The sequence below is a fragment of the Cyprinodon tularosa genome, unplaced genomic scaffold (assembly GCF_016077235.1).
Source record: "Cyprinodon tularosa strain WSP-4 unplaced genomic scaffold, ASM1607723v1 ctg57, whole genome shotgun sequence".
Classification (NCBI taxonomy): domain Eukaryota; kingdom Metazoa; phylum Chordata; class Actinopteri; order Cyprinodontiformes; family Cyprinodontidae; genus Cyprinodon; species Cyprinodon tularosa.
The window spans coordinates 1,523,400-1,545,367 of record NW_024039307.1 but is presented as its reverse complement, the minus strand read 5'-3'; the positions used below and the strand labels follow the sequence as shown (position 1 = coordinate 1,545,367).

Genomic DNA, 21,968 nt, shown 5'->3' with positions numbered 1-21,968 from the left:
ATCGCAGTGGCGCCAGGGAACAATGTTTTTGCATGAAGCACCCCTTCGTTTTCATCTGCCGGAGTTTGAGTCGTGCCTCTGACACCAAACCCACATCAAAGCTGACATCATTTCATGAGCTCATGAAGGTACTTGTGCAGCTACAGACAAACACAACAACAGTTAAAAAAATTCACTTTGCACAGAAGCCAAAAAGATTTTTTTCCCTCTTCTTCATCATCTACGGTGAGTTTATTTAAAGTATATAGCTCTTGACATTAATTTTCAGCTAATCTTTCAGTGGTTTTGTGTGAATTTATGTTCGGTCTGTTCGACAGGAAGCCACTTGCAGCCAAAGCTGAAGAAAGTTACTGTCTTTGTTTTTTTAGAGGAGAGACTGTCTGTTGCAAATTTAAATCATTCTTCCTATAATTCTTGGTGTACGATTGATTTGTGTTTTCATTCAGATGGAGGGTTTTGCTGATCTCCTCACTGATGCGTTTTCAGGTGAAAACATATTTTTGATTTAAAAAAATGTTCTCTAAGTTTTAGGGTATTAGTCAAAGTATTTTTCTTCTTGCAGACAGTTCAGTTCCATCGTTTTCAACGGGAGATTTGGACTTTGAGAATTTATGTTTTGATGAGAAGAGTGAGGAGGAACAGGCAGAAAACCTAACGACGGAGGCAGAGGAGACTCAGCTTCAGGAAGCAACTGCAGAAGTTGCAGCTTTGTCAGAGGGCCCCCTTGCAGATGCACTAAACATGGAGGAGAATGCTTATGAAGAGCAGTCTGACGAGGAAAACAGTGAAGAGGATTTAGAAGGGATCAGTTTAAGCAGTAAAACCCTGGAGGGTGAAAACACAAGCACTGAAGGTGAAGAAGAACAAAAAGAGGAGGGGGCTGAGAGAGATGAGGAAGAAGATGATACACTGATGTCGATACATAGCAGTGATGTCTGTGATTTCAAAAAGGAGGATGGGATCATTGATGATGAAGACTCTGAGGATTCTGATGAACTTCAAGATAGTGACACAAACCAAGAAGAGGTGGACAGTGATGAGGAAGAGGACATTGAATGCAGACATGAGAAGACAGTGGAAAGTGCTGAAAGTGAGGAGGAGGAGGAGGAGGAGGAGGAGGAGGAGGAGGAGGAGGAGGAGGAGGAGGAGGAGGAGGAGGAGGAGGAGGAGGAGGAGGAGGAGGAGGAGGAGGAGGAGGAGGAAGAGGAAGAGGAGGAGGAAGTAGATGGAGAAGAGGACTCCTCTGAATCCGAGTATGAAAACATGAAAACTGAAGAAGAAAACATTCATACTGAGGAAAAAGAAAATCCACACAATGCAGATCCTGCAGATTCTGGTTTGGAGTTTCCCTCCATATCTTTCCAGAATCTGCAGGATCTCATTTCTGAAGTAGATGGTGAAGTTTACAATGAGAAAATGTCAGACTTCACAGGTGAGGAGCACCAGGAGGCAGGTGAGAGCTTTGCAGAGTATCCCTCAGACTTTTCCTCTACTGAATATGCTAGAAACCCAGTTAACGCACAAAGAGCCTCTCCTCAGCCGGGGGAGGGAAAATGCCTGGAAAGCACCGTTACGGGAAGCCTTTGGACCGAAACATCTGAGAAGGCTGATTACGGAGAGGAAGAAGAGTTCTTGTTCAGCAGAGACATGGAGATGAATGTCGGTAAGATAATAGGATCAGATGAGACAGTTAGAGAAGAAGATGAGAAAAAAAACGATAATTCGTTGAGTGTGACGTGCTCTGATGATGAGGATAAAACGAGTGAGAGTGACTCTTACAGCTCCAGTGATGAGGAAGAGCCACTGAGACGAACCAGTGATGTATTTTCAGATAAGTCAAGGACCCTTTACCTTGAAGAAGACACCAAACTGGAGGACTTTAAGTTTCACAGTGGCAGCAACACTGATGACACCAGGAATGACAGATATGATTCAGCTGATTTCCTCAGATCAGCTCTTTCAGGGTCAGATGTATTAGAAACCAACAACTTTCTGTTAGAATACCTGCAGACTGCAGACAACACAAATTCACCCCCTTCAGATATAAATCAGCATCCAGAGCAAGATGGTAACACCTACTCCGCAGTGCAGAGAGAAGAAATGAAAGTCGGAAGTCCATTCATCCACGGATCCATCGACGACAGCTTCTTCTTTAACGAAGAAACCAGTAACTTCCCCGAGGACGGGCAGGAGGAGGAGGAGGTGGAGGAGGAGGAGGAGGATGAATATGAAGAGAGGAGGAACTTTGAACAGATGAAGCAGAGAATTGAAGCCTTCCAAAAGTTCTACAACGACAGCGATGATGAGAACGGACGAGAAGGTCAGTATTCAGGACCCAGACAAATAAAGTGCATGTAAATGTCTCACTCTCCTAATGTGCATGTTTTCAGAGAGGCAGATCAAAGTTCAGTTTTGTGCAGAGCCCTTATCTCAAGTGAACTATTATGATACTGACAGGTAGGTTAAATTCAGCCATTTCTGCAAAGATCTGTAAATTCCAGCCTGATGGATCCAATGTAAAAAAGCTTGTGGTTGATTGATGTCTCTCAGCAGTGACAGAGACTCCCTCAGCACCGACTCAGACGGGGAGGAGGATAACAGCTCTCCAGTACAATTTGATGTAAGTAGATTTTCATTTTCACACACAGTGCATGCAACAAAACAACAGTTCATACAAAATCATGTAAAATCAATGATTGTTATTTTTTTATATTTTCTATGTTAAAACCACCAACTTTGGCCTTGAGGAACTTATGAAAAAACATTCACACCAGCCCTGTCTGCTTGGCCAGTTCATTTGGCCAGAAAATTCAGTTCATTTAGAGAGGTATGAATGTGCAATTGAACTTTGATGCAGATCAATAAAAGCAGAATCAAATCTAACTGAAAACCCAATGTCTCAACTCGGTTGAAATGAATTCTGGCATGGTAGGCATACAGAGTTGAGCTCCAAGCGCATTGGAGGCCGCTCTAAAATCTGTCATTTTACTGAAATTAAGTGATAACACAAATTAGGTTATAAAGAAGTGCTTTCTGGACATCTGTGCAGTCTTGACATCACTGCTAATAAGTCGACTGTGCCACTTCTCACATCTCACCACCTCATTTGGAGCCGTCTCACCTGCCTGGAGTGAAAACACTCTGTGCTTGTCTATCTTGTTTTTCTCTCATGCTGAGCCCAGGTTGAAAGATACTTTTCTGGCAAACTTGCAAAAAAAATTTGCCATTCCATTATGTTTTGTTTTCAGGCACTAGGAAGTTTTTTTGTGTTGTTCACCAACCACTGCAAAGGTTTGTTTCGGTTTGACAAAATGCATGGAATGGAAACAACACCAGATGAAAATCTGAACCCTTATTGGTCCCTAATCGAAACTAATAGTTAAAGTCTACCGGACTACCAGGTGAGACGACTACCTCAGAAAAGTGGAAATGGGGGCCATAACAGGCTATATATGCTTTTGGGTGGGGATTGGCATCATAGGGGGATGGATGGAGCACTATAAGGAAACCTGTTCTTTATGGATATCTGACGTTATAAAAAAAGAGGTTGGAGAGTATACAGTACTTATTGTGGAATACCACTTTGCAGCCTCGCTGGGAAAGCAACTCTGGGATTTCACTGCAACACACATGCAGACGACCTGGTTCCTGAGTATAAATCAGCCTTAAAAGAAAGATTAAGGAGCTCCAACATCTAGGAGAGCTCAGAGTAGATCTGCTGTTTCTCCATATTGAAAGGACTTATTTGAAGTGGTTGGGGGATCTAATCAGCATGTCCCGTTGGAGTCTTCCTTTGGAGGTTTTCATGGACTCATTCCACTTAATGAGTAGATCCAGATCTCACTATAGAGATTATCTTTCAACTTTTAGATGCATTTTAGTAGGATTTTATGCGACAGACAGTGGCCTCTAAAGGCAACTGCTGATGTCCTCCTTGTTTTAGAAGCCCTGTTTCAAAGCACCAGAATTAAATATACCGTCTACATGGAGTTAGTAACTTAGTGAGGAACTACGGTATCTCAGTCAATCCAAAAGACAGGAGCTGAACTGGCCCTGTGAATACTGTCTTGAAAGCTCCCCTTCTCCATCTGTGATTTATTTAATTTCAGTGTAAATAAAGGAGAATTCAGAAACTATAGTTAGAATCTGGAAAAGATTGGGAAGCAATGGGAAGATTTTGATGAAATAAATACATGTTGCTCAATGGTGCAGTAAATGTTCCGATTGAATTTCTATTAGAAGGCAGCAACAACACACTTTTGTATATGTGGTTGTAGCATGGCAAGTTGCATTAAGTCTGCTTAACATGATTATCATGGAGGGATTTGTCTGTACCAAGGAACCACAGGAGCCTGAAGAAGAGCTGAAGATAAAACCTGTGTGTGATCCTCCGATCATTCAGCATGAAGAGAAGCCTGCGGACATTGATAACTCACAGACCTGCAAAGAAACACGCAAGGTGTGTATGTACCCACAGATCTATAATGAAGGTGTCTCCTTTCTAGGCTATATTCTATATCACTGTCCTGTGCTCTGCTCTCAGTCTCTCAGCCCAGTGAAGCTGATTGCAGCGTTGGGAGCGGCGGCGGTGACAGGAGTCCTGATGTTCTGGCTGACTTCAGACCGACCTGAGTGGCTCAGAGAGCTTTTCCTCTTTTAGAAACTAATTTTGGCTACATTATCTCACATTTATTGTCATAATAAGATGAGAAACTGCTGTATAAATGAAGAAATGCCCTGTATATATACACACATTCTTATCTTTAATGCTTTTTTATGAAAAATGCTTAAATGTAAAATGCGACTTACCAGATACTTAAGCAGAATTTGTCACTAGATTAAGCTACAGGATACTCGTTTATGTTAATTTCACACCCTGATGTGTTAAAGGTTAGGTTACCTGTTGATGAGTTTGTACAAATTAATTGATTTTTTGGTTTGTTTTTTTGACGTGCAGTAATCTTGTTGCAATTAAAACATAAATGCTGTTCAACCAAACACAGATACAATAAAATATTTTTGTTCTTGAAATTACACTGAGTTTCTGCAGTATATGATGCTTTTCAAGTAAAATCAATCACTCCACATGTAAAATGAGAATTAAAACTGTTTGGTAATTAAGTAAGGATTTCCACAACCCAACTTTACAAAAAAAATTAAATAAAAGTTTTTAAAAATCACAGAAAATACTAATTATGCTGCAGCTGGATGACTTCATAAGAGGTGCAGGGATAAAGCTGATTGGCTGGTTTTAGCCAATACAGCCAATATAAAGGGAGCAAACTAGTGAAAAAAGGAAAACCTCAATATATTTATTCATTGACAAACAGTATACATGTGTTAACAATTCTTTAACCCCTAAAGGATAGGTTATTTAAATAGTTTGGTTTCCATAACCATTTTCCTAAAAAAGAGATTAATTTGTGAATTAAAAATTTTCCTGATATTATTATTAGATTATTTCTACTGACTTTACTTTGTTACACTATACATTACTCATATCTGCCTGGTGGTGGCGCTGCTTCGAGTCTGAAAACCATAGCTGAAAACAAGCAAAACCGGAAGTGATACTCTGTTTAACTGAAAGTGCGCTTGTTTTCGGTCTGAGACCAATCTGAAAAGGCGGGGCTAGGATTCGAAAAGTAGCAGGAATGTTCACCGCGGCGAGCTGCCATTAAAATCTAGCTTTAGTATGTAGGAGGAGCCCGCTGGATTTTCTTTTTTGTGTAAACAGAAACTGTGTCGGAACTAAAGACAGAATCTGTTAAAAATAGGTAGAAATGGCTTCGCTGAGTAACATGTCTGCGCAGGAAATCAGCGAGCTGCTAGATGAGTACGGGATCAAACACGGACCTGTGGTCGGTGAGTGAAGTTAGCAGCGTGTGATTAACCGTCAGTGTGTGTGAACCTCACAGGCCCCCCCACTGTCGTTCCCTCCGTCTGTGGGAAGTTTCTACCTGGGATTTGACTTCTTGGTTGAATGATATTCCTAATATCCTGTATGTAATGTTTATTCCCTCACAGAAAGCACCAGGAATTTGTATGTGAAGAAGCTGAAGGAAGCCATGGCCAAAGGGAAGAAATCTAAACCATCATCTGACAAAACCTACTACAGAGAGGAGGGTGAGCTTTTACTGATGAGCTGCTGACTTAAACACACATCAGACTAAATCTGATGTTTTAGAAATGCATTAGTTTTAGAATATAGAAGTATAGTAACCGAATACTCTTCTCACAGGGTTTCTTTAAGGATTTCCCTATGTAAATCATTTACATAACAGCCATTACTGTGTTCCAGCAGGCCAAGTTAATCAATTTTGATCTATGGCTGATGCCAGCATTTTAAAACCAGCCTCTGATCATTCTACCACAGATTTATTTCTCTTATACCGATTTATCCACCAGATGAAAGCAGATGGGTTATTCTCCAGGGTCTAACCTTCCAGAAATCCTGGGTTCTTTCCTTTGTAGGGCTGATCTAATGGCTACACCTCCTCATGTGACTCAGTTTAGCAGGGCTTCTTGTCTTATTTCTAAGGCTGAGCCTTACTACCCTGCTGAAGAAGTTTGTTCCCTTGTATTAGGATCTTGTTGTCTCTGTAGTGATCCATAAATCTTAGCCATAAGTAAAGGGTGAAACTTGATGAAGCAGCAGTTTTTTTGGCTTTGCTGTTTCTTCACAATAACCCAGAGAAGTAAATGTAATGAGGAGCTATCTCATTTTTTTTGTTACTGTCTGTCAAATATGTGACCTTGGATGACCTTTAATTTTTTGGTTGGATTTTTTCAGGTGGCATTAAACTTAATTCTGTTGATTTAAAGGTGTCATGTTCTACTGTTATTAACGATAAGCCTTCCAGAGCATGTTTTTACTGTTTGAGCAGGAAAAATCCTCTCGGATAGCAGCTGTGTTCCAATTCAGCGGCTGTGTCCTCCGAAGGCCAGATCTGCAGCCTATTACGTTGTTGCGCTGCAGTGGTCTGTTCACATTTGAGGGCCGACCAATGCAGGCTGGACCCGGTCCCTATTATATCCAAACTCTTCCACCCATTTTCTTTTAACTACCTTTGAAGGAGCCAGTCCAGGTAGGCTGGGTCCTTTAAAGGATGCAGCCACTGGAAGTGAACACAGCTAGCATCTAGCAGCAAACCTCCTCATTCAGCCCTCTTCTAAATGAGCTGTTTTGTTTTCCAAACCCTCGCTCTCCCGAAGGCAGCAACTCCACAACCATGACTACCAGTCAGAGTTCATAATGATGGCGGCTAGGAGAGCAAATATGACGGAAGAAAAAGGCCGACCTTAACGATAGGCTGTAACAGACCGCTCTGAGAGGCGTATTAGTGATGAGAATACATAACAAAAAAATGTTAGGACTGTAAATTTACAGTCATTTTTACTATTTTTCAAGGCTGCACTTATAAAAAGATAAAATTGTCCAGTGAGCTGTTTCCAAACGAAATTACTTTTTGTTTTACACTTGTGTAAACAAAATGACAAATAAAATCTGTCTAAAGTGTATTACACGAGCATCTTGACCATATACCTGCTCAATGCCATTTATTTATTTTGTTAAAAACAATAATCCAGATTTTTTTATTCAATTAGAAATATGGAAAAATGTCGCTCTAATAATCTCAGTACAGAACCCAGAGTGTTTATTCTAAATACATCCTGTTTTCCAAGGGAAGGCTGGAAACCGTAAACTGTAAACAACCTTTTAATAAACAAACAATACACCCAGTAGTCAGTTAGCCTGAACTGCTGTGGCCTCTATCTGCTCTAATGGACCAACAGAGCTGCTAGTAAAAAAGTGATTTAACACAAGCACACAATCAGAGTTACTGCAGATGTTAAGAAAAGTCTCTCTGTGAAGAACAGAGATTATCCATCTTATAAAAAACTTATCAAAACAACCAACGCTACAAACATTATCTGCAGTGCTAACATATTTACAGGCTGAGGGAAAAAAAAAAAAAAAAGAAGACTTTTGTCTCAATGCAGCTATTAACAGTGCAGCTGCTGTGCTTGGCTTAGCTTAGCAGAGAAATGTGTTAGCTAAGATGCTAGAGGGCAGGTTTAGCCTGAGTATCAGGTTCATTTTTTGAACCTCATGCACAGGCTTCTGGACCAATATGGCTGTTGGAAAATGTTAAGTGAATTTTGCATAATATGGGACCTGCAAGGCCTTAAAATGTCTGAATATTCCTATACACTAGGTCCTTAATTATATTCTGTTACATCCTAAATTTGTACGTATGCTCACGTAATACATTATTTTTTATTTTTTAATTCAAATTTCTGTTCTTAAAAGTGTCTTATTTAAAAATATAAATAAAAAAAACATCAACTTAGTAGCATAACTGACAACCGTTCAGAAATGATTAGAAATAAGTCAAATACAAATTATTTAAATATTTAATTGGTCATTTAAAGGTCTTTGGAGTCCTAAATGTAACTGTAAGGAACTTGAATTAGAATTGGTTGGTCAGCACTTAATTAAAATGTTTAAATGACCGTGGGCGACAGTGGCGTTGGATGTAGGAGTTTGCCCTGTAATCGAAGGGTTGACGGTTCAAGCCCCGACTCCGACTTTCATTGTCGTTGTGTCCTTGGGCAAGACACTTCACCCGCATTGTCTACTGATGGTGGTCAGAGGGCCCGGTGGCGCCAGTGTACGGCAGCCTCGCTTCTGTCAGTGAGCCCCAGGGCAGCTGTGGCTACAATGTAGCTTGCCACCATCAGTGTGTGAGTGTGTGTGTGAATGGGTGAATGAATGTAGTGTAAAGCGCTTTGGTCAAGTCTCCTAACTTGAATAAAGGCGCTATATAAGTACATGCCATTTACCATATACCATTCATACTTTAAGAGTAGCAGATCTGAGTGGAAGAGCTGCTGCCAGACAGCAGGCTGTATTTGCAGGAATGTTATGGATGCGCTGGAGCTTTAAGTTTAATATGATCTTTGTTTTTTGTTACAGAGGAGGAGGTCACCTATGTTTACAGGACACCAGTAAGTATCTTTAAGCTCTACTTAAGGGTTTGTGTTTATCAAAGTTAGGCCTGGATCCTGCAAAGTGATATTTACTTCACTTTACTTCACTACAGTCACATTTAATATTTGTCTTGACTAAAACGATTCAATATTATCTTTATTTTAAAAATAAATCCTAAACAAATGAACTAAAAGTAGAAACAGCTTATAGTGTAGATGGCAGTACACGTGTTTAACTTTCTCTCTCTCCTGTCAGCCCAGAAGTGAGATGTATGAAGAAGGGTCAGTTTCTTTGTTTTATTTCCACACTGTATTTACTTAATGAAAGCAATCATAAACCAGTGTGTCTTATTGTTGTAGGGAGCCCTATATGAGATCCAAGACAGAATGGAGTGAGAGGGAATATCAAAACGAGTAAGTTATAATTCAGTTCTTGAAATTAAAAGGTTATATTATAAAGAAAAACTCTTTCTACAGCTACACTGTCATATGATTGTCTGCAGGTCCTACTCCAGCTACTCGAAGTCAAAACCTGAATACAGAGAAAGAGGTTATACGTAAGTATCTGTGAAAAATGATTTAGTGTCAAGTGTAGCATCTCCTTCTGCTAACCTCCATTAGATTCTTCCAATATTACCCTAGAAGTTAAATCTTATTACATAGGTTCCTCAAATAGTGAGACAAGATGCAGAAACCGGCTTCCTGTTTTCGGTTTGTGGAACATGGCCAGTTTTTGCCAAATCTATATCAACCCAAAAGTTTAAAAAAAAATCAGTCTACTGTAAATGCAGGTTATATAAAGACATTATGAAATCTACCTTTATTTTTGGGGGTAGAGACATCAGTTTTACTTCTTTATCTAATATAGCTTCTGCAACCCAATCTCAAAAGGATCAAACAAAGTAGCTCTGCAGATGTTTCTTTTGAGCTTAAAGTCAGGTTCTCCTGCAGGCTCAGCAGAATTGTCTCAATTATAGAAAACCATCTTGCTTTTAAGTGGCTACTTATATCGCTGTAGCTTAGGCTTCGACAACTTTTATTGTCATTTTGTATACACAGAGTTTATACTTAACAAAATTTTTTTTAGTATACACTAGGGTTGTCAAAAGTATCGATACTGAAACGTTGTATCCGGATACAATACTCATTTTTAAAAGTATCGATACAGCCATCTAAAGTGCAGAATAGTGGAAAATGCACTTTCTGAACACTGTGATTGAATAATTCTTTGCATTTTTCAGTTTCAGACTTTTTTTGTAACAGGTGCAGCTGCTGAGAATTATTTTTGTTTAACCGGTTTGGCTAGTGTCATTGTTATGTCTGCAAAGCATAGCCAAGGAAGGAACACTTAATTTTAATTTTGTAAGTTTTTTACCAAGCTTGCTTAATATTGTGCACAGCATACAACCTCAAAATATTATTCTTATTGTTTTTTTATTTATTGTATTTTTTTAGTAATGAAAATATTTCTGTTGAACTTTAGAGTCTTTGTTTTTATTGTTGTGGTATCGAAAAGGGTATCGAGTATCAAATATTTTACTTAGTATCGTATCGAGTTGAAAAGTTTAGTATTGTGACAACCCTAGTATACACTAGCCATTAGCCACTTATATGCGCATCTGCAAATTTTATTTTTTAATTCTATTTCTCACTGAACATCCAAGTTTAATTCACTCTACATCTTTACTCGTACAAAGGGCTTCCGTTTTCAGTCTGGTAGCGTTAGGATGCGTTCAGAGATGGGGGCATTAGCTGATTGCTGTTTTCAAATGCCTCAACAAATGCATTCATGTAGTTACTTGGTAGTTAGTTGGTAGTTTTAGTTACTTACTGTTTTATTACGTAAATTCAGAGGTGCAAAAGTACAGTCGTCAAGAGCTACTATCCTTTGAACTTTTTGTTGCGGCCCATTTTTAACACACCTGAATCAAACGAGTGGCTTGTTACCATGCCTCTGCTGAGCTAAATGAGGGGACTAAGCCTTTAGAATCACACTGCAGGCCTTAATGCTCAATTCAGATTTTTTGTGAAAATCCAAATTTTATGTTTTATTTTTTGCGTTGCCGTTCACATTTGCAAATATATGCGACTTATATGTAATCTCCTGATTGAACTGCATTCATACAACACAAGTTTCCCGCATGCATAGTAGAGAGCGAAATGACGTCACAAGCAAGCGTGCTCTGTGTTTACGGAAGTAAACATGGATGGTAGTGCTGGAGCACTTCTAGCCATCTTTCCCAACCTTAAAAAAAATCAATCTTTTCAATATGGTTAAACATAAATACTACTCTCCGCATTATCATCCACCATGGTTGTTGTTTTTCTAGCCGCTTCTGCGTAGCAAGATGCAGAATAGTGACCTTTGTTGAGTATTAATGGCGTTCAGGTCGGATGAATGCGACCTGGCCGTTCAGACACAGGTGGCATTTAAAAAGATCAAGATTCATATGGGATTCAGGACCACATAGACAAGTGGCCTCGGTCGCACTGGAAAAAGTCAGATCTGTGTTGTTCAGACTGCCATAAAAAAAGATCAGATACAGGTCGCATATGAGGAAAAAAAATCGTATTTGGGTCACTTCAGGCAGCTGTGTGAACGTAGCCTTAGAGAAGAGCGGCATTTAAAAGTCATAGGAGGGCAGCTCTTGAGAAGTCGACTTGAGTGCCTCTGCTATAATGGTAAAATAAAGAATGCTGTAGTATGCCTAACTTTTAATTTGGCTGATTAATGTGACATAATTGTGGACTAATTCAAATCTGAATGAATCTGAGTGTTGTAGACTAAATTGTTATCTTTTTAGGTTCAAGTCGATACATGAGGAAATATCATCCATATCCTGACTTGTTGTTTCAGGCCCAACATGTATGACACACCGTCCACCTACAGTAACTCCTACTTAAAATCCACAGCCAGTAAGTCGGAGGTACCAAAGGCCCAGTCGTCCCGTCTCATCCCTTTGTGGCTTCAGCTCATCTTCTTCCTGGGTCTGGCAGTCTTCCTCTACTTGGTCTTCTCCAGCATGGAGACAAACGAATCAATCAAAGGAATAGTGTGATTTTTCTCTCTTTTTTTTTGGTTGGATGTATAGGGATGGTATACTTAATTTGCATTTAAAATGGGTAAATGTATCTTGGGAATTCAGACTGCCTAAATTGTGGTTGATGCAATATTTGTCTTCTTTTTTTTTGTAAGCTAAAGTTTGTTTGCACCTAAGCTGCAATTATTGCTAAAAAAGTACACCCTGTTAAATTTAGGTTTTACCTTAAAAACCATATAGTTTTTTATGTAACTTAAAGAGTACAAAACCTCTCTGCCATGTTGAGTCAAAAAATAAGGCTAACATGGAGAGAAAACAAAAAAAGCTGTTGATTTAATAGGAATGTCCGTTCTTTTTTGCATGACTCTACATGTAAGGGCAAAATACAACCTCCTTGATTCACTACAAAACGCCTGTGAGTCAAACTGCAGAACAAAGCAAGCTAGGTTTGGGTTTTTTTTGTATTTGGATAGCAGCTCTCCATTAATCACATAATTGTAGGGTTGTCTGATGCACTCCAAGTCCTCCTGCCATTTTGGCCTAGAAGAAGGAAATGCATTTTTACCAATGTTATGGATTTGGAAAAAGTAGAATTTTTATTGTGTTATTAAAATGTTGTGTTTTGATCTAAATTGATATTTCAATCCTTAAAAAGAAATCCCAGTTCTAGTAGAAGCCAGAGGATCCCATCTGTGTAACATCTGAACTCCCAGGGAAATGTCTGCACACTAAAGTAATGGGTAGAAAATTTTACTAAAAGCAAATTTTTTTTTTCCAAAAACCTTTTCTGAATTCGGATTTGTTTATTCTTCTGAATTGCATTAAATTTTAATATTTTAAGCAGCAACATTGCCTCCTTTTTGCTGACGATTACCATTAATATATATTTGGGAAAGACTTAAATTCAAGTGCCTCTACATTTTAATATTGATTCTGACGAAATTGTAAATTGCATTCAGTGTTCGACACACGAAAGGTTTTTCGAAGTAAAAAAAATGCTGTGATGCTTTAAAGTTTATGCTTTTCACAGAGGTGCAGCACTTTTATACTACATTCTCCACATATTCAGAGGATGTAATTTGTTTTGTACTTGGTTTTCATAAATAAATATAATAAAGAGCTTGTAATGTAAGAATTTAAACTTTTAAGTCTTTTATTCAGGAACAAAGGTGCCTTAGACTTGGATAACTCATACAAAAAAACAAATAGCAGGCTACCAAACGAGGCACCTAGCAGCCTTGTGTTGTAGTCTGGTCCAAAGAAAAGTACCATCAGTAACTTGTTTCCATTGTCTAACACAAAGTTCTCACTTTATTTTAATCAACTATAGATTCTATTTAAAAAAAAAAACAAGTGCATTATGGAAAAGAGAAAAGATGCATAGAAGTGTTAGTCTTGAAATACATTTTATAATAGTTATTGTTCTGAGAATAAGTGCGTAGATACTGCTGATAAAATGTTCACCAGCTCCTTGTTTCAGAAAGTGAGATGAAACTATTCTGAGTAGTGTGCAGTTATCTTACAAGCAACTAATTTGAATTTGTGATATTCAAGAGTGATGTCAGTTCAGGGTAAACAGGGGCATAATTTGAAGCCATGAATGGAGTGCAGAAAATATAATCCACCATAGCAACGGAGGAAATAAGCCTCAAGATGTAACTCTGCAGAGATCAGTTGGTGCATTAGTGGTTGATAGAGAATTAAGTTTTCTACTTAACACTACTTTTAATTTAACATTAAAAAAGAATGTAATTCTCTGTGTGTGAAATATGTTTAGCTTTAAACCAGCAGGTACTAAAAGGATTTAGTACTAAATCAAGATCAATTTAAATAAGGGATGGTTCAGTTATCAGCCTGTCGCGCTTATCCCTGCTGGGGCCATGAGGGGTGCTGGTGCCTATCTCCAGCAGTCAATGGGCGAGAGGCGGGATACACCATGGACAGGTCGCCAGTCCATCGCAGGGCAACACAGAGACAAACAACCATTCACACACACACGCACACCTAAGGAGAATTTAGAGAAGCAAATTAACCTAACAGTCATGTTTTTGGACTGTGGGAGGAAGCCGGAGTACCTGGAGAGAACCCACACATCCTCAGGGAGAACATGCAAACTCCATGCAGAAAGACCTCGGTCGGGAATCAAACCTGGTGCTACCCACTGCTCTACAGTGCAGCCCCCAGTTTTACACGCAAAGTAAAATTAATATGTATGTAGTTAAACCTTGGTTCATGAGTTAATATGAAAAATAGCAAACATTCAGCTGATATTAAGATTTGTTTCTGTCCCTTCCTATGAAACAGCTGGACGAGGTGTTTTTACAAGTAAATGTGTTTAATGAAAGAGAACACTATATATGCTACCACTTATGCCTGGAAACACTGAAATACAAAAATGTATATTGTTTGAAATCTCAAAATGTGATAACAGCTATAATATTTTCACTGATAGCTGTGGAATTTTTATCTTATCTATCTTGTGGATTTAAAACAAGGAAACAGAAAACTTTGTTGTTGAGGTGTAATAAACTTATTATACAACGCTAAATTTTTCAAGCTTTTCTGTCAGCAAAACTTATTTATAAATAAGGACTGATCAAAACTAAAACTATTTAGGAGAAAAAGACTAAATGAGTACTACATGACACAATTTATGAATTGTTTTGGATCCGATGGCAGATTGAGCTGACACTAAGTGAAGCACAGAGTACTTGTTTTTCATTTTATCAAGACTAATTACTGACTCTGGTGAAAACCGTGATGCTAAAGAAAAATCTATGAATCAGTATGTAAAATTCTAAATATGTGGAGGATAAAGAGTCTTTGCTCTCCAACATCAGACAAATGTTTCTAATCTCAGCTCAAATGTGTGACAGACTCAAGATGATTTCAAGAAATCTAAATCCCAACTAGAGTTGGTTCACGAAGTAACTGGATAACCGGCTATGTGGCTTTTTGAAACAAACAAATAAAAATCCAGTGATTTACCCCATAACCTATTCTGAGTTCTCACTTATCCCACTTTCTGAAACGTGGTCCTGGTGTTAGTAACAACATAAGTAATGCATACAGAGAGAAACCAGAAAAAATTAACTTAGACATGTTAAAAGTACAGTATGTTTACTATAAAAAAAAAACATTATGATTGCATGGTGTGGAATATCACCTATGATGTTTTCCCATAAGGATGCAAAGCCAATGCAGTCTCATAAAATGTCGCTGTAGTGTTGAATAAGAGTCTCTGTCTCATCCAGACCGTCGTAAAACGGCTCCAGCAACCATCAGTAGCTGGTGATTAGCAGGTTTCTGGCTTCTGATGCATATCTGCTGCAGTTCAAATATACCTGGAGATGGTTGGATGCCTCATGATGTCCACACCTTTAAATCTGATTAAAATAATAATAAGAGGAGAATCTGATTAGCGCAATGAAGGTATAAATAAAGTAACAAGTGCTTTAAAAATATCGGCTGAACCTTTTGATTTAAGACATGCAACCTTCTTTTTGCTTGGATTTTATGGATAGAGTCATGGGTCATACTACAGAATGAATATGAACCCCGGTTTGACTTCTGGTTGTTGCATTTAAAATGTACATTGTATTTAGCCCTGTTTAATCAAGATTTTCTACAATAACCATTTACTAAAATTACACCTGCAAAAATCGTGGTTATGTCTCCACCAGCTTTGCAAATCAACCCACTCATATTTTTGCGCAACGCTCTTTGGAAACTAGCATTAGAATACTTTGAATTTTAGATTTGGACCTTAAAGGGAAATGCTGTTTTTTTTTGTTTTTTCTTTTACATTGGGCCCTTGATTTTATGTTATTACATCATGTTCTACTCACCCATAGGAGTTTTGTGTCATTTGGAGCTGTTCTGAAGATATTCCATTAGGTTATAACGTCTTCCTATGGGCAACGACTTGAAGGCACAAACTAAACTGTTCATAATTTATTCTTTATGGTACGCCAGCATTCATAACATGTAAGCGAATCACCTCCCCCAGACATCCGTGGTTATATTTTTTATATTTATATCTTTTAAAAATGAAGCGGCGCTTGTATGACGTCGTCCGCACATGCCAGCTACCATTCGTTCATCCTGTCTGCTAAACTGCTGCTAGTTTTATTCACATGCCTGGAAGATGTGTAGTGCTACTACCACAGATGATCTCGCTCTCAAAAAGGAATTGAACGATTCAGATTAGCTAGCCGAATGAATAGAAGGGGTGGAGCGTAGCCGCCTGTGGCAGGTTGTATTTAACTCCAGCTATCCTAGTCATAACTCAGCCCAACTTGAACAAAACATCTTTATCCACATTCTTTCAGTTCTGCTAATTCAGATTTTTTCTTCTTTTTGTAGTTGCACCACTGAGAGATTGAATCACAGGAGCACCCTCTAGACCTGTGTATAACAATAAAATAGTTTAAATGAATTAAAATCAAATAATATTTTATTAATATTTGTTCCTTCATAAAAAAGTCAAATCAGATCAATAGAAATCATTCTTCCACTTCAATAGAAATTATAATAAATGATCATTATCTGCTGGTGCCCTTTGAAACTCAAGATTTTAATGAAATGGAAATCACCCATGTGAATCTCACCCTGCTGCTCGTTTGACAGCATTTGGGATTATCCTGCAGAGCCTGACCTGCAGCAACCATTAGCTAATTGCTTTATTAAAAGCTACAACAGGATAAAAAGGGTGTCAAAAAGAAAAAGAAAAGTGTTTTAAAGTCAGACACTCTGTTTATTATATGGTGGATTTAATTTTCAGCTGTAAAATGTAATAATTTAAAGCTAAAATGAAAAATTAACAAATCTTCTCTAGGAGTTCAAAGGTTGCACTTAAGCAGAGAACTATGGGTTACCTGCAGACTCCGTCATAGCTTATCTACTGATAAGGCAACGTAAGTGTTGTCCACACCTGTGAAGAGAAGAACATGTGTAAGTCTAATTGGACCCACAGGAGGAGTTCTAGAGCCTTGAGCTTTGCTGACAGAGATTAACTCACAGGTTCTGGTCTCCCGCTCTAACTCAGAGGGCTTCTTCTCCTTGTTACACGAAACCTTCGCCACAGCTAAAATAATGATGACAGCTACGACAAAAGTCACCCCAGACACAAGCCAGCTGATCACCATGGGGCTTAGGAGCGGATCTGGATCTGAAAGTAGGAGGAGTCAGGCCCAAACTTTATTCTGAACACCCAGAATCCCATCTAGACAATTTAACACTGCCTCACCTTTAACTGCTATAGGTAGAGGCTGGCTTTCTCTGGAGACAAACGTACGTCCGCCCAGCTGGACCCGATACAGGCAGTAATAGTACCCCTCGTTGGAGCTCTGGGCGTTGGGGAAGGTGAAAGTAACAGACTGGAAGGCAGCTGGGAGTGACTGCCGGACCGTGCCGTTGGAGCGGACCAATCGGAGCTGGAAGGAAGCGCCGGGGTACTGTCGGGGGGTGGAACAAGTAATATTAAAACTCTCGCCTTTGATGACAGAGCCTGGCGGGGCCTCAGAGGAAGTGTTGTACCAGTGCTGGGGGGTCAGGAGGTCAACTGCAAAAGATTAAAAAAAAAGAGATTGATCAAACTAAAACAGCAGAAATTAGATAAATGACAAACATACCAGAAACTTTTATGAAATATATATAAGTAGTTGGAACTACAAACTAGTTAACTACCAAACTTAGAGAAGTACTCATTATTACTATATTATTATTAACCCTAACCCTAACTGTTGACATTTAATTACTTAATGACTAAAATTCACAACAAAGTTTTTTTTTTTTTTTTTAAACATTGATTTATTTAGAAATGTTAACTTATTAAAATTATACCATTTGAGATCAACTGATTAATTAAAGAAAATAATCAAAAGATGAATTGATTACTAAAATATTTGATGGCTGCAGCCCTTCTGTGTTGTTATGTTAGCATATTGATAGTAGTATTATATTCACCATCAACAGAAAAATTAATAAAGTAATGGTAGCCAAAGGAAAATATTTTTTAATCAATCTTTAACAGTATTAATCAATCTTTAGGAATTAGTAGGAAAATCAACTCAGAATTGGAAAAAAAATAGATTTCTTTAACACGGCCCAACTAAGGACTCCTCTAATAACACTACATTCATGAAGTTCACAATAAATAACTAACCAGTTATACTCACTTACATTCTTATTGTGTGAGCAGCCACGTCATGGTAACCACATGAGTCATACTCTTTCCCTTAATAGATGATGGATCAATCGGAGATATTTAAAGGAGATCGTTGTCCAAAACCACCCTGCTTTAGACTACTTTCATCCTCTATCTCCCTGCTGTGTTCCTTGCTCTCCAATTAATCTCTCCTTTTCACAGAACATCCATATCTATAGTGACACTAAACTGAAAACAGCTGGATCCCATTTTCCTGTTTATGTTTTTTTTAACATTAAAGAAGAAAATGTGGAAAAACTTCCAAAGCAAGAAGAGCATAAAAACAAATAGTGATCAAATACTTATACAAGTAAGACAGATTCCCACTCACCCACAGTGATATTGACAGGATGGCTGGGTGGAGATGTGATCAGGTGGGGAGGGAAACCCCCCTTTATGTTGTACTGGCAGCTGTAGCTGCCTTGCTGATAGGTTTCCACATCAGACAGAACGAGGCTCACTCCGATCTGCGTCGGGTCAGCGCTCTGTGTGACCAGTGGCGTATCGACTCCATGCTTGTAAAGATGGACGTTGCTGACGCGGTTACGAGGTTGGATGGTGCAGTAAAAGTAAACGGACTCCCCCACAGAGAACACATGATGAGGCGACAGCACTGTGAGCCTGGGCTCCATTAGACTACCTGAGAGAAAAACAGGGGCACGTTTCAGATGCTTACAATGGAATCCAGGTGTTTATAAACGATGCTTAAAAGACAAATGTCACGCCTCCCGCACTGTGTCAACAGTGGTTTAGCAGACTGAATTACACTCTGTGTAATTCTATCCGGCTTTCCCGGCTATCTCACCTGAGCATTTCACACCAGCATCATTCTGATGGGTGCAAATGAAGGCGTTTGTGTTAATGAAGGCATCACAATGGATCAAACTGGATTCATGTCCTTTGCAATGAACGGAGACCAGGGCAATGTTTCCACTGCCTGGGCCAAACCCGCCACCGCGAACAGCAGATTCCACGAAGCCGCAACCCAGCTCCGAGCAAACCACACTAGCTGCCTGCAAATTCCAGTCACGGTCGCAAATAGTCCCCCAGCTGTCATGAAGGTTTACTTCGACTCTACCAGAACAGTGATCATCCCCGTTCACTACTCTAACCCCACCTGTGGATCAAAGAGAAAACGAGAATAGACGAGAGCAGCAACAAAGGAAGTGGATGAAGTCTTTAGCGTCAATCCAACACTCACCATATGCACCAACCCCGAAAGCTCCTACTCCATCGCACCGAGCAGCCAAAAGGCCTGTGAGGGGAAAAAAAAAAACAAGCAGTTATAGATTTATCTGTAAAACTATTGAAAACAGTTTTGGTCATTTATTTTCAGACTATTATCCTCTGATAAGTAATTAAATTATTTACAAGTGGTAAACTAAATTTCCAATGTTTTTAAATCATACTGATAACACAAACCAGATTGAGCCAATAATACCCATATGCTGGAATGCAGATTTGGCAGGGAACATAGGGAGAAGTGCCCTGCTGAGAGGCCTGTGACAGGAGGAATAGAACCAACAACCTTAAGATATACTTAAGATCAACCCAACTTTTCACACCAGTCTGATTTGTTTTAGTTTAATCAATGTGAGCATTTAGCACAATGAAGTTTTTGATTCAGCAAATGCACATATCCACTCACACTGCACCAAATTGATCATGTCAATGCATGTTTTTTCCCCCACAATGTTTACATTTGATCACTGCCGCACTTTAAGAAACTGGAAATGCAATGAGAGCTGTACAAAACGAAATGTGTAAGTCACTGAGTCAGGTTTGAGTGGAAAAGGAGATGTTCCTTCCCACTGTTGCCATATGCACACAAAGCTAATGCCTTAATGTAAATTGGTCAGTTTTTTAATACCAACTAGGATAATTATAATTTACAGACTAGCACATTTAGATCAGGTGGGGTTAGTAACATTTTCCCTCAACTTATTTATATTTCAGAAACAGCTATAAAAATATTTTAAAGTCCTTCTACATCTAACAGAAAGTTAAAACCCAAATGTTAGCTGCTAATCGTGTTGCATAATCATGTAAAACGAATATAGGGAGCGACACAGTGCTACCTAGCAAAGCTACCTTACCTGTTAAAATGACACGGAGGAATCTCAGCATTGTTCCCTCAGCCTCCCATCAGACATCCGGCTGTCCTGGTGAATGAACCGCTGACAGATGCTGAAAAACATCCGCTAACCGGAGCAACAATGGACACAACGGGGAGGGAAGCTAACGGCTAACCAACAGCTGGAGCGAAATAGGAGACATTATCCTGCTAAATATGTTTAATTAACGTTTAATAACGGCGTTAAAGTTTAGTTACGGAGGTTTCTAGAGAAGGCCTGGGTGGTTGTCTCTCTCATAAGCTTCACTTCAGCTGTTTTAGCTCCAAGCCGCGCAGTTCTTCCAGACTTCCCAGTTGATTTTCCATGCGGAGCCTCATTTTCCCCCTGCGACAGGCAGAGGTCAGCACCAACGGCAGCTTGAGCTGCAGCCTCCCACTTCCGGGGGCTCGACACGCAAGGAGGCGTGGCTTCAAATTCAAAGCAGGCTTTAAAAGAACAAGACTTTATGGAGGACCACTTGTGCCATATTTAAAAATAATTACATAAATAAATAAATACTCAATACTTTTTTCCGTAAAAGTTTAAAAAAATAAAAAAAAACAATCCACTGGACTTGGTTTCCAAGATTTGAAGACGTTGCGCTTCCCCTCCAGGAAGCTCTCTCAATTCAAATACATAAATAAGCATATAATCCATTAATTGCCTCCAAAAATACAGTAAACAAATAAATGTAGTTAGAAATAGATTATACAGTGAGACATAAATGTACATATCTCTTTTAATTAGCTTCTTTATTTATTCTCCTTTGTAATAATTACCAAATTTATTTATTGTCCATCATAATTTTCAACTTTATTTATTTATTACTTATTGCGTATTTATTTATGTTCATGTGATAATATTTCTGTCTGTTTTATTCTTCCTTTGTATTTTTCTACCCTATTTATTTCTTCAACACTATTTATTTTATGCCTGTCGTTTTTACATTTCTGTGTGCATTTCTGCCTCATTATGCAAATGAATCAAATAATTAACACAGACGGAATAACACAAATCAAATGAATACTTTGCAAAATAAAACAAAAAAATGGCCATCATAGCCAGCGGTCCTTCACACGCTGATATGCCGAGAGAGGGCCGCAGCAGACGGGTGAGGATTAGCCCTGGCTGTCATTACCCTCGGAGGTCTGCAGTCCTTCCAACTTTGGAATTAATTTTTTATTTTTCATTATGCATAAAATCGGTAAATGGGCCTTATAGTGATGCTTAAACGTATAATGTTAATGCCTCAAATTATCTTAAAATGTACTTTTACTGAACAACACCAACTGAAAAAAAAACTTTTAACTTAATACTCGGAGCTCTGTGAGTTAAGAAGATGGGCCGCCAACCAGTGAGCAGAAGTTGACCCTCTTAGACACAGCCCTCCTCATTTACATAATGAGGCAGAAATGCAGACAGAAATGTAAAAACGACAGGCAGAAATAAATAGCGTTGAAGAAATAAATAGGGTAAAAAAAAATACAAAGGAAGAATAAAACACACAAAAATTTTATCACATGCACTTAAATAAATACTTTAAAAAATAAGTAATAAATAAATGAAGTTGAAGATTATAACAAACAATAAATAAATAAGTTAATTATTACAAAG

At 38.7% G+C, this 21,968-nt stretch overlaps 3 protein-coding genes across 6 annotated transcripts; 2 read left to right on the top strand and 1 right to left on the bottom strand.

The window, feature by feature from the left end:
- The first annotated feature begins 53 nt into the window (after positions 1 to 53).
- LOC119797041 (glutamic acid-rich protein-like) lies at positions 54 to 5,001 on the top strand. Of its 3 annotated transcripts, none has more exons than XM_038305908.1 (8): positions 54 to 225; positions 447 to 486; positions 563 to 1,107; positions 1,207 to 2,320; positions 2,391 to 2,457; positions 2,551 to 2,620; positions 4,340 to 4,459; positions 4,544 to 5,001. In XM_038305908.1, the coding sequence occupies exons 2-8, from the start codon at positions 447 to 449 to the stop codon at positions 4,658 to 4,660; spliced, it is 2,073 nt and encodes a 690-aa protein (XP_038161836.1). In that variant the 5' UTR covers positions 54 to 225; the 3' UTR covers positions 4,661 to 5,001. The 3 variants fall into 3 exon arrangements, with proteins under 3 accessions (XP_038161836.1, XP_038161834.1, XP_038161835.1); XM_038305906.1 differs by having other exon boundaries at positions 563 to 1,110; XM_038305907.1 differs by having other exon boundaries at positions 563 to 1,113; positions 1,213 to 2,320.
- Positions 5,002 to 5,633: 632 nt separating this feature from the next.
- emd (emerin (Emery-Dreifuss muscular dystrophy)) lies at positions 5,634 to 13,167 on the top strand. Its single transcript, XM_038305982.1, has 7 exons — positions 5,634 to 5,862; positions 6,025 to 6,123; positions 8,978 to 9,009; positions 9,248 to 9,273; positions 9,352 to 9,405; positions 9,495 to 9,548; positions 11,849 to 13,167. The coding sequence occupies exons 1-7, from the start codon at positions 5,781 to 5,783 to the stop codon at positions 12,048 to 12,050; spliced, it is 549 nt and encodes a 182-aa protein (XP_038161910.1). The 5' UTR covers positions 5,634 to 5,780; the 3' UTR covers positions 12,051 to 13,167.
- A 906-nt stretch (positions 13,168 to 14,073) lies between these two features.
- Positions 14,074 to 20,741, bottom strand: si:ch211-150o23.3. 2 transcript variants are annotated; one of them, XM_038305995.1, is made up of 8 exons: positions 20,337 to 20,741; positions 19,442 to 19,495; positions 19,046 to 19,357; positions 18,572 to 18,880; positions 17,281 to 17,595; positions 17,053 to 17,202; positions 16,910 to 16,965; positions 14,074 to 15,421 (listed from the first exon to the last, which is right to left on the bottom strand). In XM_038305995.1, exons 1-7 carry the CDS (start codon positions 20,365 to 20,367, stop codon positions 16,922 to 16,924), a joined length of 1,215 nt encoding a protein of 404 aa, XP_038161923.1. In that variant the 5' UTR covers positions 20,368 to 20,741; the 3' UTR covers positions 14,074 to 15,421; positions 16,910 to 16,921. The 2 variants fall into 2 exon arrangements, with proteins under 2 accessions (XP_038161923.1, XP_038161922.1); XM_038305994.1 differs by having other exon boundaries at positions 14,074 to 15,418; positions 20,337 to 20,740.
- Positions 20,742 to 21,968: the final 1,227 nt, after the last annotated feature.

Bases quoted from the DNA above. Each gene is read 5' to 3' on its own strand.
- LOC119797041 (XM_038305906.1), top strand. From the start codon at position 447: ATGGAGGGTTTTGCTGATCTCCTCACTGATGCGTTTTCAG. The intron at 1,111-1,206 runs GAGGAGGAGGAG...GAGGAGGAAGAG, and splicing joins GTGAGGAGGAGGAGGAGGAG to GAAGAGGAGGAGGAAGTAGA. The intron at 4,460-4,543 runs GTGTGTATGTAC...CTCTGCTCTCAG, and splicing joins CCTGCAAAGAAACACGCAAG to TCTCTCAGCCCAGTGAAGCT.
- emd (XM_038305982.1), top strand. From the start codon at position 5,781: ATGGCTTCGCTGAGTAACATGTCTGCGCAGGAAATCAGCGAGCTGCTA. The intron at 5,863-6,024 runs GTGAGTGAAGTT...ATTCCCTCACAG, and splicing joins CAAACACGGACCTGTGGTCG to AAAGCACCAGGAATTTGTAT. The intron at 6,124-8,977 runs GTGAGCTTTTAC...TTTTTGTTACAG, and splicing joins AACCTACTACAGAGAGGAGG to AGGAGGAGGTCACCTATGTT.
- si:ch211-150o23.3 (XM_038305995.1), bottom strand. From the start codon at position 20,367: ATGCTGAGATTCCTCCGTGTCATTTTAACAG. The intron at 18,881-19,045 runs GTGAGATAGCCG...TTTTTCTCTCAG, and splicing joins TGCTGGTGTGAAATGCTCAG to GTAGTCTAATGGAGCCCAGG. The intron at 17,596-18,571 runs GTGAGTGGGAAT...AATCTTTTGCAG, and splicing joins TCCTGTCAATATCACTGTGG to TTGACCTCCTGACCCCCCAG.